The 15,127-nt window shown below is 41.7% G+C and overlaps 1 protein-coding gene across 1 annotated transcript in view; it reads right to left on the bottom strand.

Annotated features, from left to right (window-relative positions):
• Positions 1-372: 372 nt before the first annotated feature.
• Positions 373-15,127, bottom strand: part of CCNY (cyclin Y) — a 598,774-nt gene continuing 584,019 nt past the window's right edge. Inside the window, exon 16 of the mRNA XM_030199560.1 lies at positions 373-3,304. Within this exon, the coding sequence (XP_030055420.1) occupies positions 3,188-3,304 (117 nt within the window). The 3' untranslated portion in view covers positions 373-3,187. The remainder of the gene's footprint in view (positions 3,305-15,127) is intronic.

The following is a 15,127-nucleotide window of genomic DNA, read 5'->3' on the forward strand; positions in this document are numbered from 1 at the left end:
ACCCTCATCTATTTAGGAGGCAGTAAGGGCTCCCATGCTACTCCTGTGCTAATTGGGTACATGGGATAATGTGCCAGCACAACCTGATTAGCACAGGCATGACTACTCTCCGCTTCCAGGTATGCCTCCTATGCTAGAAAATAAAATAATAATTTCCAGCACAGAATTAGCGTGCACCAAATGGAAACCTACCACTGGACACCTCAGCGCATCCCACACTAATGCTTTTTTGGCCTGCGGTAGGCCTACCACAGCTTAGTGAAAGGGCCTCTTAGTGCAGATCTTCCTAGCGCCTAACTTTGGGCTCCATTTACTGAATCCGACCCTGCGTGACTAACTCTAAAGTTCTGTGCCTAAAAGTTTCTAATAAGTTTCCCTATTCTGTTTCCTTAATGTTTTCCATCTAATAATGTCGAAGAACACAGTAACACAATATAATCCTAAATAGTAATCCAGCTTTAATTATAATATAGTGTTTAATTATCTTGCAAACAAATTACAGTCACTGAGATTCATTCATAGGTACTGTACTTTTTTTTTCTTTTGGCAAACTTAGAACAAACTGAAAAACAATGATTTTTTTTTATCACACAGAAAACCAAAATAAAAATGGCCACTTAAATCATTTAAGTGATTGGTACTGCAAAACCAAGATTTAAAAATAATTGAAAAAAAAAAAAAGCCACACAGATTGTGTTTTAATTTTTACTGCAAGAAATATAACCAAGTTAATCACAGAATCATTCTAATGAAGAAATATGGAAAATTCTCTATAGAGGTAGAGTCCAGTGCACAAGGCTATAAAGATATTTAGCAGTCTAAACCAGACTATGCCAAGTTTTACGGAATCCACTTTAAATTTTAAGTATTAGACTGTATGTACATACATACAATAAATAGACTATACAATCTTTAAAGCAGTTTAATAAACTCCACAAAAACTTATAGCAGATACACTGAGATTTGTTTTACATATTTTAGGATTTTTATCACTTAAAACCGTGTTTCTGCTATAAATATGGTATGACCTTGTTTTGCAATTCATTGATAAAACAAGAAACATTCCCCATAACTTGGTAAAACCTAAGTTAAACTTAGGAGGGTGTTTATCTTCCAAAGACTATCTAAAATAGGCATCTTTTCTACCTACAATTTGCAGTGCACGGTTAAAGTATTTCATACCTTTTAGAGACTCGTTTTTACATTCTACATTGAGAGAATTTGAAAAAAAAAATAAGTCACTGATTTGGGTACTCACAGCTATGGCGCCTTGGCTCAACAATCACATGATTGGATGTATACTATTTTCATACAGGTCTTTAAGACATAATGAGCGTTCATGAGCAAAAACTGTTTTTAACCTCCATGTGCTACTGAAGTCAAATTAACAAGTCCAAATTAGGGCTGGTATGATTTTTTTTTGAGTGCCATGCAATTTGAAAGTAGGTTGCAAATGTTTTAGTAGGCAAGTACAGCACATATCACGTCTCTGCTGTATGCCACTCAAGTACCCAAAAAGTTTAACGAAACAATACTAAATCTTGTTATTTCTCTACTAGTGCATACGTTAGCAGAGGTATTGTAATTCTACTCTTTCATTCATCATCTCTCCATGCTCGCAATGAGAATCATTCGAAAAATGTTGCCCTTCAGGAAAAGTCACACTAATTTTGAAAAGTATCTTTCTAAAATGTGCAAAAGTCCACTTCATAGAAACAGACGCATTGGGTCCCATACTTTAAACAATGTTCTTTTTAAGGAAGGAATTACATAATTTACTATAAAAGACTCTTTCTTGCCAGTTCGGCTTATTAAGAAAACACGTGAAAAACAAAAGAGTACAACTGAGACCCCCCCTCATCAACGCAAAATGCTTTCTTCACAGCTTTGAATTGTATTGAATCTGTAAGCACCCATACTGAAAAATACACTGAGTCTTCTCTTCTCTAAACATCCTACTGGTTGTACTAACAGTGCAATAATATCAGCACGCTGTTCCGTAAAGCTCTGTGTATCTCTTGTTAATTGGGCAGAAAGAAGCAAAAAAAAAAACACCTTTTTTTTTTGTTTATACATTTTTGATTTTCTACAAACAGACTGACTTTGACTTAAAGTGAACATATAAAAAGGTTCAGGATATTGCTTGCAACAATGAATCTGGTTGTGAAGAAATTAATGAGTTGGACAATGAAAACCCATCTTGACCTCTCGGCTGAAGGCTATTTAACTGCACTAGGCTTAGAATCACTGCTGCAGGCCGCACTAATATGGCCTTCCATTTCTGAATCATCTTCGAAATACTAGGACAGTCATATCTTCATCTTAAGGAGAAAAAATAAAACGCATTCTGGCGTTGTGAGAAGGCACACGCGCATACATACCTGCACATATACATCGATAACAAAATAGAAACAAACTGAGGAATGACCATTGGATTGCTCTGCACACTTGTGGTTCAGTACTATGGTCAGGATAATTCAACCTATAACAAAAAACTCACACAGAAATATGATACAGGTAACTGAATATAAATTAATGTTAACAGGATAACTAACAGGGAAGGTGGAGGAGGAGCAGCGAGGATGTCAACTAGTTTGAAGCTTGTGGTACTCTACAGAGCTGTTGAATTTGCTGATGTGCTGGGAAAAGCAGGAGGAAAAACTAAAACTCTGCAGAAAACAGCAATGTGTGATAGCTAGCAGGATAATTTAAGATGAAATGCCATCATTCAGTTACTATGATGTACACCAAAAAAAATTAAATATCCTTCCATTAGGCTTCTAGACCACCTTCTTTTGTTTCATAATAAGAATGACATCTTTTACAGTCCCTTATTGTACATACTCCCACATCAGCCTTTGTGTGAATTCTTCCAGAACTGGATTATCTGTTTCCATCCCATAAGCGAAGGCTGTTAAGAGGCAGTGAAAGTTAGTGGCTGCTGATGGTGTTTCCAAACTGTTGATTCATCTCATACGATCTATAAGTACATGAGTAGGAGGCACTGGAAGGGCAACTTGCCGGATCTATGAACATTAACGCCCTCACCCCAACCTCCAGAAGCAAAATGATGCCTTGTTCATTCTCATAAAAATATAAAAATAAAACAAATAAAATGAGATATGACATAAAATCTCCATGGAAGAAGCAGTCCATTGGTGAAAGCAGCCCAGACTGAACTCTGCTGTTATGAGATGATGGCTGGTGACCACCGGACCACAGTCAGATTGTCAGTACTGGCTGATCGTTTCCTAGCAGATTTTCTGAAGTCCTTGTACTTGTCTTCACACAAACGGGAAATGGCCTGCAAGACAAGAAAGAAAGGTCAGGAACTGCAAGTGCAAGGGACCACTGATCAATCAGGAGAGCCCAGTTAAATGTTTGGTACCATGGAAGGCAATATGTACAACCAGTTGAAATTGGGTTCCCCACCCTTAAACCCTCTAAGTTAGTAGAAGGTGTGGGAGTGGCATCCTCAAAGTCTATTTTTCAATTCTATAAAAAAAAAGAAAGGGGAATGTAATATTGGTACACTAGTAGCTAGCTGCCCCTGTCTCTAATAAAAGACACCTACATCACTCATCACTAATGTTGAGATTTTACTGCACCTTGATATATCTGTGGTATCTCAGTACCTGTGGTATATGCATAATACTGTTTATGAGCAACCTCACAAGCAACATTATGGCACCATCTTGGCAGCATCAGACTGCAAAGCCGTGGCCCGATGCTCCCAGGCTAAATCATAAAGGGGCCGCACATATCAACTTCGAGATGCCCAGCCCCCTACCTGAGCCCCCCTACCAATATGAGCTCCCCCAAACTTAAGCCCCAAACTTTAATGTCTCTGCCTCACAAGACAACCCCTTCTCAAGTCTTGAAACCCCTAACTGCTAGGCCCCACACTCACCCTCCCAAAGGCTCCCCTAGGCCAATGTTTAAAAATTACTGGCCCCTAGGGAGTCAGGCAGAAGTGATTCCCAGTAGTTCCTGCTCTTGCCAGAGCTAGGTACAAAGTGGCACCAGTGACTCCTAGTGGTAGTCTTGTGGTATCTGACCCTACTAGGAACCAAAGGGATAAAGGTTTCAAATGTTGAAAGGGTGGGGGGAACTTCCAGGGGGATAACATTGACTTGGGATGCAACATCCAGGATGGAGGGGCTTGTATTGGAAGCTTTATTTAGAAGGAGGCCTAAGGAGGAGGGTTCTGTTTTGTTTTGTTTTGTTTTTTTTGGGGGGGGGGGGGGTTATGGGCACCTCACAATTGATATGAATGGCCCCTTTAAGACACGGCCTGGGAGCATCGGGGCATGGGTTTGCAGCCCGGTGCTCCCAGGAGAGTAAAATAATCACAGCTTTTTGTTGGGGTTATTTTTCCGCATAGAACACAGCTTGTGGTGTTCAGCGCAATTGTGTTATAGTAATTACGTAGTAATTAGGGTGTTTTACCTGCATTTGTTGCTTTGCATCCCATTAACCTAAACAACACAGTGTTACAGCACTGAAACCTGCATTACAGCTCTTTAAAGTGTGTTAAGGGGCAAATAACAAGGGTTATAGCTGAAGCAGCTTGATAACTACCCCCTAAAAGTCTGCTGGCATTGTGAGTATCATCTCTATGTTATATAAATGTTATATAGTCCTGCCTGCTAAGGAACTTCATTTGTATTGTGCTGACATTATATCATATCTGATATATGAATATTCTACAGTGCTGTTTTACAGTGTCAGCAATGTACATATCATTATATTATTATTATTACTATGATTTAATTTGCCTATTTCTAGGTTTACCTCGCAGTTCTAACTGTATTATCACGCTGATATTTGGTCATTCTATTATTGTTATGCTGTTCATAAAATGTTATGTTGTCTCTGTCAAGCTCCATCTGTTGTACACTGCTTTGGGTGAATCTCTTCAAAAAGGCAGTTATTTACCCTTAATAAATAAATAAATGGTAAATAAATCATGAATTTTCTGGAAACTGGGATCCAGCAATAGCAGGATTCTATAACTTTCGCAAAAGCACAATTCAGGCTAGGGCAACAGACTCTTGATTCCTCTCCTTCCCCCATCCCGGGGGTTTGATCTTCCTTCCTGCAGACACAGTTCCGCTGCTATGAGCACAAAGCAAGGAGCATGGGAATTAAGCCTGTGTGAAAGCCCAGAGAGGGCAGAGCTGGCTCAATCCCTGTGTTCAGACTGTTGTAGATACCACCATCGAAACTATGAGGTCCACAGTATGGGGCCTGTGGGGGTGGGGGGCATAGGAGCCGACTCTGTGGGTGTTGGGGGTGCTTGAGCACCACAATATTGAGAAATTTCATGGTATGTGTCCAAGGAAGGGTTAGTTCCACTGGGATTAGCACCCCCAATAATTTTGAAAAGTTGGCTCCTATGGTGGGGGGTGTTAGAAAATGCTCAGAGGTTGGGGATCCAAACTCTGGGCTGCTTTGTTTGCTATTCAGATGCAACTATGCAATGTTCAGCCCACAATTTAGGCAGCCCCTTTACCCATCACATAGAGTCTGGTACACTGTCTGACCCTGTGGGATCTAAGCAATTAACAAACATGGGCTCTGTTTACTAAGACATGTTAGCGTTTTTAGTGCACACTAATGCTAGAGACACCCATATATTCCTATGGGTGTCTCTAGTGTTAGCGCACGCTAAAAATGTTAGTGCGCCTACAGAGCAGCTTAGTAAACAGGATCCTAAATAAATAATAAACATCCAAAGAAGAAGAACATAGTTATATCTTATATTATTAAAATACAAAATTTCCATACACATATAGATGGCTGGAAATACAGATCAATAAACAAATATTCAGAGCTGCGGGTTTGCATTGTATATCCCAGTACAGAACCGACTCAGCTTTAATTAATGCATTTTACAAACATTTGCTCTTTGTCTTTCTAATGTGCCCATCTGTTTCAAAAGCTGAATACTGGTAAAAACAAAACACAGTTTAAAAGAATAGCTTTTATGATGACATTTAATAACAGGGAAGAGCTGTCACTGCAAACAATGACTTAGTGGTTTCTTTCTGTCTGTTTTTTCACTAGCTCATCTTCCCTTCAATGACCTGTTTGTCTTTCTGTCAAACTTGTCAGCCCCGGGTATCTCATCAACAAATAATGTGGGCTGAACTGTATGAATGAAATGCTCTGCCACTGGAATGTCAAATAGGCCCATGATATTCACTCTTCTGAATAAGTTCAAAATATCCTTAAATTTGTTTTATCCCAATGAATATTTCCTTCCAGTAAGCCCAGATGATGTAATTATTCAACCCTTGGATATAACAAAAGGCAGGGAACGAAAGTACAAACTAAAGTCCAAACAAAAAAAAAACAGCACCACGGGCCTTTAAAAATGGAACACAGTTCTTTAATGAATGAGCCTTGACAAAAAGACCCAACACAGGCCGTGTTTCAGTGACTAGCACCTGCGTCAGGGGTCACAGTGATGACGTGGAAAACTTGGGGAATAACTGGAATATATTCCTCTACAATATATTATTCCTTACCCCACGTCTCATATAGTAAAAGCTACAAAGCAACAAGGCACTTTCACTTTCTGTATCCAAACGGATGAAAAACTGTGCTCTCAAAAGGCTTTACGGAAGGACCTTACGAGACTGGGCGGCTAAATGGCAGATGACGTTTAATGTGAGCAAGTGCAAGGTGATGCATGTGGGAAAAAAGAACCCGAATTATAGCTACGTCATGCAAGGTTCCACGTTAGGAGTTACGGACCAAGAAAGGGATCTGGGTGTCGTCGTCGATAATACACTGAAACCTTCTGCTCAGTGTGCTGCTGCGGCTAGGAAAATGAATAGAATGTTGGGTATTATTAGGAAAGGTATGGAAAACAGGTGTGAGGATGTTATAATGCCGTTGTATCACTCCATGGTGCGACCGCACCTTGAGTATTGTGTTCAATTCTGGTCGCCGCATCTTAAGAGAGATATAGTAGAATTGGAAAAGGTGCAGCGAAGGGCGACTAAAATGATAGCGGGGATGGGACGACTTCCCTATGAAGAAAGACTAAGGAGGCTAGGGTTTTCAGCTTGGAGAAGAGACAGCTCAGGGGAGACATGATAGAGGTATATAAAATAATGAGTGGAGTGGAACAGGTGGATGTGAAGCTTCTGTTCAAGCTTTCCAAAAATACTAGGACTAGGGGGCATGCAATGAAACTACAGTGTAGTAAATTTAAAACAAATCGGAGAAAATGTTTCTTCACCCAACGCATAATTAAACTCTGGAATTCGTTGCTGGAGAACGTGGTGAAGGCGGTTAGCTTAGCAGAGTTTAAAAAGGGGTTAGACGGTTTCCTAAAGAACAAGTCCATAAACCACTACTAAATGGACTTGGGAAAAATCCACAATTCCAGGAATAACATGTATAGAATGTTTGTACGTTTGGGAAGCTTGCCAGGTGCTCTTGGCCTGGATTGGCCGCTGTTGTGGACAGGATGCTGGGCTCGATGGACCCTTGGTCTTTTCCCAGTGTGACATTACTTATGTACTTATTGTTTTCTGGGGCAACTGCCTAACTAGTGGTTAGTGTGAGGGGAGCTCCTCACCCTTCTTCCCAGATCAGAGTTTTCAGAGGTCCCTCTCTTTTGGGTGCCTTGAGAGGTGCCACCTCATCCCTTGCCTCAAGCAGCAGATTGCTATGAGTTGCTCCTGGGGGTAAGTGCTGTCAGTGGAGGGGGCCAAGAGGAAACCCGTTATTCCTGGGGGGGGGGGGGGGGGTGGTGGTGGTAAGTGCTGCCTCTAGGAGAGAATGGCTAGAAACAAATGCTGCCTGTGGTGGGGGAGGGGTAGAGAAGGAAAAGGTGCTGCCTGTGGATGGCCTGAGGAAAAACGTTGTGTCTGGTTGGGGGGGGGGTCTATGTTTTTCTATCCATATACATGGTTTTGGGAAGTGCTGGTAAGGAAGGAAGGGAGGCAACTAATATGGGCTAGTGCCCTATCAAGCTTGATAACTTCCCCCTTAGATGTTTATGCGGTATAAATGTCTAAGGGGTATAGTTATCATCTGCTTCCGTTAAGACGTATTATTTTACTATTAGCTCATGTTATTTTAACACAGGTCCTATTTTATGCACTACTACTACTATAAATCACTTCTATAGCGCTACCAGTCGTACGCAGCGCTTTACAATTGAACATGAAGAAGACAATCCCTGCTCAAAAGAGCACTGAGAGATAGTGACTAATAACTGGGGTTAACAGTAAACACATCTTAATGGTAGCCCATGTGGATAACTATGCTCATTAATGTTAGTTTATACATGTCTAAATTAAATATTTTCAAACTTTTGCATTTCTTCATCATCTGTTCTCCTTATCTTCTTCCTTTACATTTCCTTTCTTGATCTTTCAAGTTTTTCCTGTTTTCTTTATTCCTTTGTTTAAAATTATTTTCATTTTTCTAGTCGTTTTTTATTCAATTACCTTTTCCCACATTTCCTTGTTATTTCTTTTTTTCCTTTTTCTACTACCCATTATATCCTCTCAGTCACCTGTTAAGCAGAAGTGAATTCTGCACAGCACCACACAGTTGCTGGAGTTACCACAATCTGTCATCAAACATTCCAAGTTTGATCTCAGCCGAACACCTCAGCTGTAATTTATTTTAGGGTAGACATTACTCAGACCATGACTCTCCCTGCCATCAGGCTCATAGGCTTGGAATCTATAGTGGAAGTAGTAGAACAGAGTAGCACACATTAACATGGTCATTTCAAAATAATTACAGCTTCTTTGAAGTCTGACCTATATTAGGAATTCTTTTTGTATTTTAAATCTAATATAGTCATTCAGAATTGATGAAAGCTTATATTATGATTGTTATATCTTGTCTGTAATTTGTTCTCATGATTGTATTGTTTTTGCGTATGCCTTGTAGCGCTATAGAAATGCTAAATAGTAGTAGTAGTAGTTTTTGTGTGTTTTATTTTATTGTAAATCATGAGCCCAGTTGAAAATGTTGGTCTTATGGCCTTGGCACATACAATTGTCTCTGCACATTTTTTAAAAACTTTGTTTATTAAAAAACATTTTTTTTAACAAAACACTACAAACATTTCCATATTCAATGGATTTTAAAGTTCCAGAGGAATCTAGGCACACGAGGATTTCAAGAACACATCAGAGCAGCTCATTCTTCTTTCTTTGTGGTATTCACATTCCATTTTGACCAAGGACATACACTTTCAAATTCAATCACACTCAATCGTTCAGATCAATTTGGGCTGGGAAGCTCATTCAAATATTATTTGCACCCAGTGTTCTTTGTCTCTACAAGTTACTAAGGGCCCTATTTACTAAGGCGCGTTAGCGTTTTTAATGTGCCTACAATTAGCATGTGCACTAACTGTGTAGGTGGCTATAGGGATATTGTAGGTGTGCACACAGTTAACGCGCATACATGGTTAACTCATGGTCTCTCCCCTGCCCCCCCTCCTCCAGCCACCCATGCCCAGCCACTCCTTTCTCTCCCCTGCCCCCCCTCCTCCAGCCACCCATGTCTAGCGACTCCCTTCTCTCCCCTGCCACCCCCTCCAGCCACCGAGGTTGTCCAGCGGATGCTTCGAGGTTGTTCCGCTGCCAGCAATGATTCACCTCCGCTGCCGGATCGCTCTTCAAAATGGCCGCCGAGACTTGCAAGGGCGGCCTCCAAGACTTCAGCAGAAGTCTCACGAGGCCACCGCTGGAAGTCTCGGCGGTCATTTTTAAAGAGCGATCCGGCAGCGGGGGAGGGTCAGCGCCGGCAGCAGGCAGGCAAGACTGCCCTGAAGAATTCGCTGGACAAAGGAGGTGAGGGACCGGACCCTGTAGGAGGGAGGGAGGGAGGGAGGAAGGAAGGAAGGAAAGCCGGCTCGCCCTTAGGAACAACCAGCTCACAAGTCGATAAAAAATTTAACAACCAGCTCTTGCGAGCCGGTGCGAGCTGGCTCCAGCACACCACTGAATACGCCTAACTTTAGACGTACTTTATACAATCATGTTAGTGGTTTTTCAGTGTCAATTTTTCAGGCACCATTTATTTATTTATTGGGATTTATGTACCACTTTTTTGAAGGAATTCACTCAAGGTGGTGTACAGTAAGAATAGATCAAACATGAGCAATAGGCAATTACAGCAGTAAAAATATTCAAATAACAGTACAAAGTGTGGCATAGTATACTACTTACCATGTCAACATAGTACATAATAGAACATTTTAAATTGATAGTGAAAGGTATAAGCAAAGATGGAACATATAGACAAGTAAGAGAGTAAGAAGAGTTAGAAAGTAAGGTGACCATCAGGCTTATTTTTGAAAGAGAAAGGTGCCCATCTTTCCACACAAATCGGGAGATGGGCGTCCTTCTCCCAGGGTCACCCAAATCGGCATAATCGAAAGCCGAATTTGGGCATCCTCAACTGCTTTCTGTCGCGGGGACGACCAAAGTTTACGGAAGCGTAGCGAAGGCGGGACTGGGGCGTGCTTAACACATGGACGTCCTCGGCCGATAATGGAAAAAAGAAGGGCGTCCCTGACAAACACTTGGCTGACTTTACTTGGTCCTTTTTTTTTTATGACCAAGCCACAAAAATGTGCCCTAAATGACCAGATGACCACCAGAGGGAATCGGGGATGACCTCCCCTTACTCCCCCAGTGGTCACTAACCCCCTCCCACCCTAAAAAAATTTTTTTAAATATTTTTTCCAGCCTCAAATATCATACCCAGCTCCATGATAGCAGTATGCAGGTCCCTGGAGCAGTTTTAGTGGGTACTGCAGTGCACTTCAGGCAGGCGGACCCAGGCCCATCCCCCCCTACCTGTTGCACTTGTGGTGGTAAATGTGAACCCTCCAAAACCCACCAGAAACCCACTGTACCCACATCTAGGTGCCCCCCTTCACCCATAAGGGCTATGGCAGTGGTGTACAGTTGTGGGGAGGGGGTTTGGGGGGGTTGGGGGGCTCAGCACACAAGGTAAGGGAGGTATGTACCTGGGAGCTTTTTCTGAAGTCCACTGCAGTGCCCCCTAGGGTGCCCGGTTAGTTTCCTGGCATGTGAGGGGGACCAGTGCATTACGAATGCTGGCTCCTCCCACGACCAAATGACTTGGATTTGGTCATTTCTGAGATGGGCGTCCTCAGTTTCCATTATGGCAGAAAATCAGGGAAGACCATCTCTAAGGACGACCATCCCTAAGGTCAACCTAAATGTTGAGAGTTGGGTGTCCCCGACCGTATTATCAAAATGATAGATGGCCGCCCATCTTGTTTCGATAATACGGGTTTCCCCGCCTCTTCGCGGGGATGTGCTGCGAGGACGTCCTCAGGAAAACTTGAGCACCCTGTTCGATTATGCCCCTCCATACAACTTAGCCCTAAGTACTATACTGCAAATAGCTGCATAACTTACATAGAGCCAGATTCTATAAATGGGACCATTCTATAAATGATGCTCTGAGTTGGGCACCATTTATAGAAAACGCTTAGCGTCAGGATCCATGTCCAACTATGGGCACGAGGATTTACACCAGCTGAAAACTGGTGTAGCTCCTTGCACTTAAATTAAGTGCAGAGTCCCCGAATTCTATAATACTGCACGCATCTTTAGTGAATGCCCCTGACCTGTCCATGCTCCTCCTCTGGTCAAGCTCCCTTTTCAGTTTCGCGCTAAGAGATGTACGTGCACATCGTTATAGAATAGCACTTAGTGATATGTACGCATAAATCCAAATTGTTGCCAATTAGTGCCAGTAATTGATTGTTAGCTCCCAAGTATGACTCTAATTGGCTTGTTATTCAATTAAATTGTGGTCACCAAATTTGCACGCACAATTTTGAGCGCCATATATAGAATCCAGGGGATAGTGTGTATTTGCAAAGGGAACGTACACAGGGACAATCATGGGCAAAGCTCCCACTTGCGAGTATAAATTACAGAATACTATAATTTCTGCAGGCATCTGCCACACTGTAATGCTGTCACTTACACCTGCTTTATTGCTGGCGTAAGTACCTGTGTCTAAGGGTTAAGTCTGTGTATAGCTGGTTACACTAATATTCTATAAAGCAAGTAGACACCTATGTTCCTTTATACGATAGGCTCCTATCATGCGTCCTGTTACAGAATTGTCCCCATAGAGCCAACGTATCAAAAGAACATAAGAATATCCATACTGGGTCAGACCAATGATCCATCTAGAAAAAAAAAATTCTCTGATCTGTTTTAAATGTACTACTTACCTCTGGGATAAGCATAGAGGATCCTTAACTATGGGGGAGTGGGGGGTAAAGCTTGGGATAAGCACCGAAGATTATTAATGGCGGGGGTGAGGGTAAAGCCTGGAATAAGCACAAAAGATTTTTAGGCCCATGGGAGGGTTTTTTTTTTGTATGTGTGGTTACCAGACAGCCTCCAAAGACAGCCCTGTGTTCGTGTCTGTAGGCATAGCCTATCAACCCAACAAATGCCTGATCTCTGCAACACGATAACACTAGAATTCAAAATGCACAAAACACAACTCTCCCACTGTTCAACAACCTTATGTGGCTGTTTCACATGAACTTTGTCGCATCCCAACATCACTCTGTATTTGTAAACACCAGAGACTGCATACGCACCTCTGGTACGATGTAAGCCACATTGAGCCTGCAAATAGGTGGGAAAATGTGGGATACAAATGCAACAAATAAATAAATAAAATATCCTGTTTCCAACAATGGCCAAGCCAGGTCACGTCTACTGTGATAAATTATTCATTGCCTGTGCTCTAGGTTCATTTGATTGACTTGGTACTGGTGGATGTATTGCTTAAGCACTGTTTCTAGGTTTCGATTTTAAATGCTTTTGACACAAGGCACAGGGACTGCCAATGTAGCTTTAGATTTTTGTAATGATCTCTTGAACGTAAGTGCTGTAATGCAGAGACGATTCTGCACCATGTCATTCTCTTCAGATCACAGTCAGATACTCTGTACTGTGGCACAGATCTGTCACTCTTCTTTTATTTTAGAAATTGCAGGGTTGGCTCAGTCCCTAAATGATGAAGAATGATATAAAATATCCTAAGCACCATTACTTGACTTGCTTGTCTGTAAAACAGTACTGCAGCAGTTGCATTACTGTTGGCTTTCTTGTGATTATTTCTTGACTAATCTTACTCTCCTAATGCAACTTGCTTGTTCAGTGCCAACCAAATCAAAAACATGGTTATTTCACTTTTTTTATCTTATATTTGAAATTCCAACAGTACGGAGCAAGCAGCCAGTAATTCCTTAAATAATTTTAATTAACTGGGATAGCAAATTAAAGGGCCCTTTTACTAAGCAGAGTTAGGCACTAATACACACCTAATTTAGCATAAATGGCCTAACACGGGATGTGCTAAAGTGGTCCATGTTACTTTTACCATCTGCTGGTGCTCGGCATGTGGTAATTTTTTTTAGGGGGGAGGGGGCATGTCAGGGATGGAGAAAGGGGCATGGAAGCACTATCCAGCTAGCACACTGGCAATAATGCTGACAACATGGGAGACCATAGCACCTCTTAAATAGGAGACAGTAAGTGCTCCTGTGCTAATATCATGCAACCACCGCCCCAAAAAAAAAAAACATAGAAAAAAGGTCAGTTTTACAGCCGTGCTAGAAATAGGCTTAGCGCATGAGAAAGACCTGCATAAGATTCTGCTAAACCAGAGATAAGTACATAAGTAATGCCACACTGGGAAAAGACCAAGGGTCCATCGAGCCTAGCATCCTGTCCACGACAGCGGCCAATCCAGGCCAAGGGCACCTGGCAAGCTTCCCAAACGTACAAACATTTTATACATGTTATTCCTGGAATTGTGGATTTTTACCAAGTCCATTTAGTAGTGGTTTATGGACTTGTCTTTTAGGAAACTGTCTAACCCCTTTTTAAACTCTGCCAAGCTAACCGCCTTCACCACATTCTCCGGAAATGAATTCCAGAGTTTAATTATGCGTTGGGTGAAGAAAAATTTTCCCCGATTTATTTTAAATTTACTACACTGTAGTTTCATCGCATGCCCCCTAGTCCTAGTATTTTTGGAAAGCGTGAACAGACAATACACATCCACCTGTTCCACTCCACTCATTATTTTATATACCTCTATCATGTCTCCCCTCAGCTGTCTCTTCTCCAAGCTGAAAAGCCCTAGCCTCCTTAGTCTTTTTTCATAGGGAAGTCGTCCCATCCCCGCTATCATTTTAGTCGCCCTTCGCTGCACCTTTTCCAATTCTACTATATCTTTCTTAAGATGCGGCGACCAGAATTGAACACAATACTCAAGGTGCAGTCGCACCATGGAGCGATACAACGGCATTATAACATCCTCACACCTGTTTTCCATACCTTTCTTAATAATACCCAACATTCTATTCGCTTTCCTAGCCGCAGCAGCACACTGAGCAGAAGGTTTCAGTGTATTATCGACGACGACACCCAGATCCCTTTCTTGGTCCGTAACTCCTAACGTGGAACCTTGCATGACGTAGCTATAATTCGGGTTCTTTTTTCCCACATGCATCACCTTGCACTTGCTCATATTAAACGTCATCTGCCATTTAGCCGCCCAGTCTCCCAGTCTCGTAAGGTCCTACTGTAATTTTTCACAATCCTGCCGCGAGTTAACGACTTTGAATAATTAAATTTCATCTGCCATTTGGATGCCCAGTCTTCCAATTTCCCATAGTCCGCATGTGTTTTAACAGCTTTGAACAGTTTTATATCATCTGCAAATTTAATCACCCCACCTGTCATTCCAATTTCCAGATCATTAATAAATATGTTGAATAGCACTGGTCTCAGTAAAGATCCCTGTGGCACTCCACTATTTACCCTCCTCCACTGAGAAAACTGGCCATTTAACCCTACCCTCTGTTTTCTGTCCAATAACCAGTTCCTAATCCAAAACACAACACTGTCTCCTATCCCATGAGTTTTTAATTTTCTCAGGAGTTTCTCATGAGGAACTTTGTAAAAAACTTTCTGAAAATCTAGATACACTACATCAAACTGCTCACCCTACTTTCTCAACAGCCCTTGCGAGAGCTTGTAAGAGAGGAAGTCCTTTCTTTTTATAG

This window comes from Microcaecilia unicolor, chromosome 1 (assembly GCF_901765095.1).
Source record: "Microcaecilia unicolor chromosome 1, aMicUni1.1, whole genome shotgun sequence".
Taxonomy (NCBI): domain Eukaryota; kingdom Metazoa; phylum Chordata; class Amphibia; order Gymnophiona; family Siphonopidae; genus Microcaecilia; species Microcaecilia unicolor.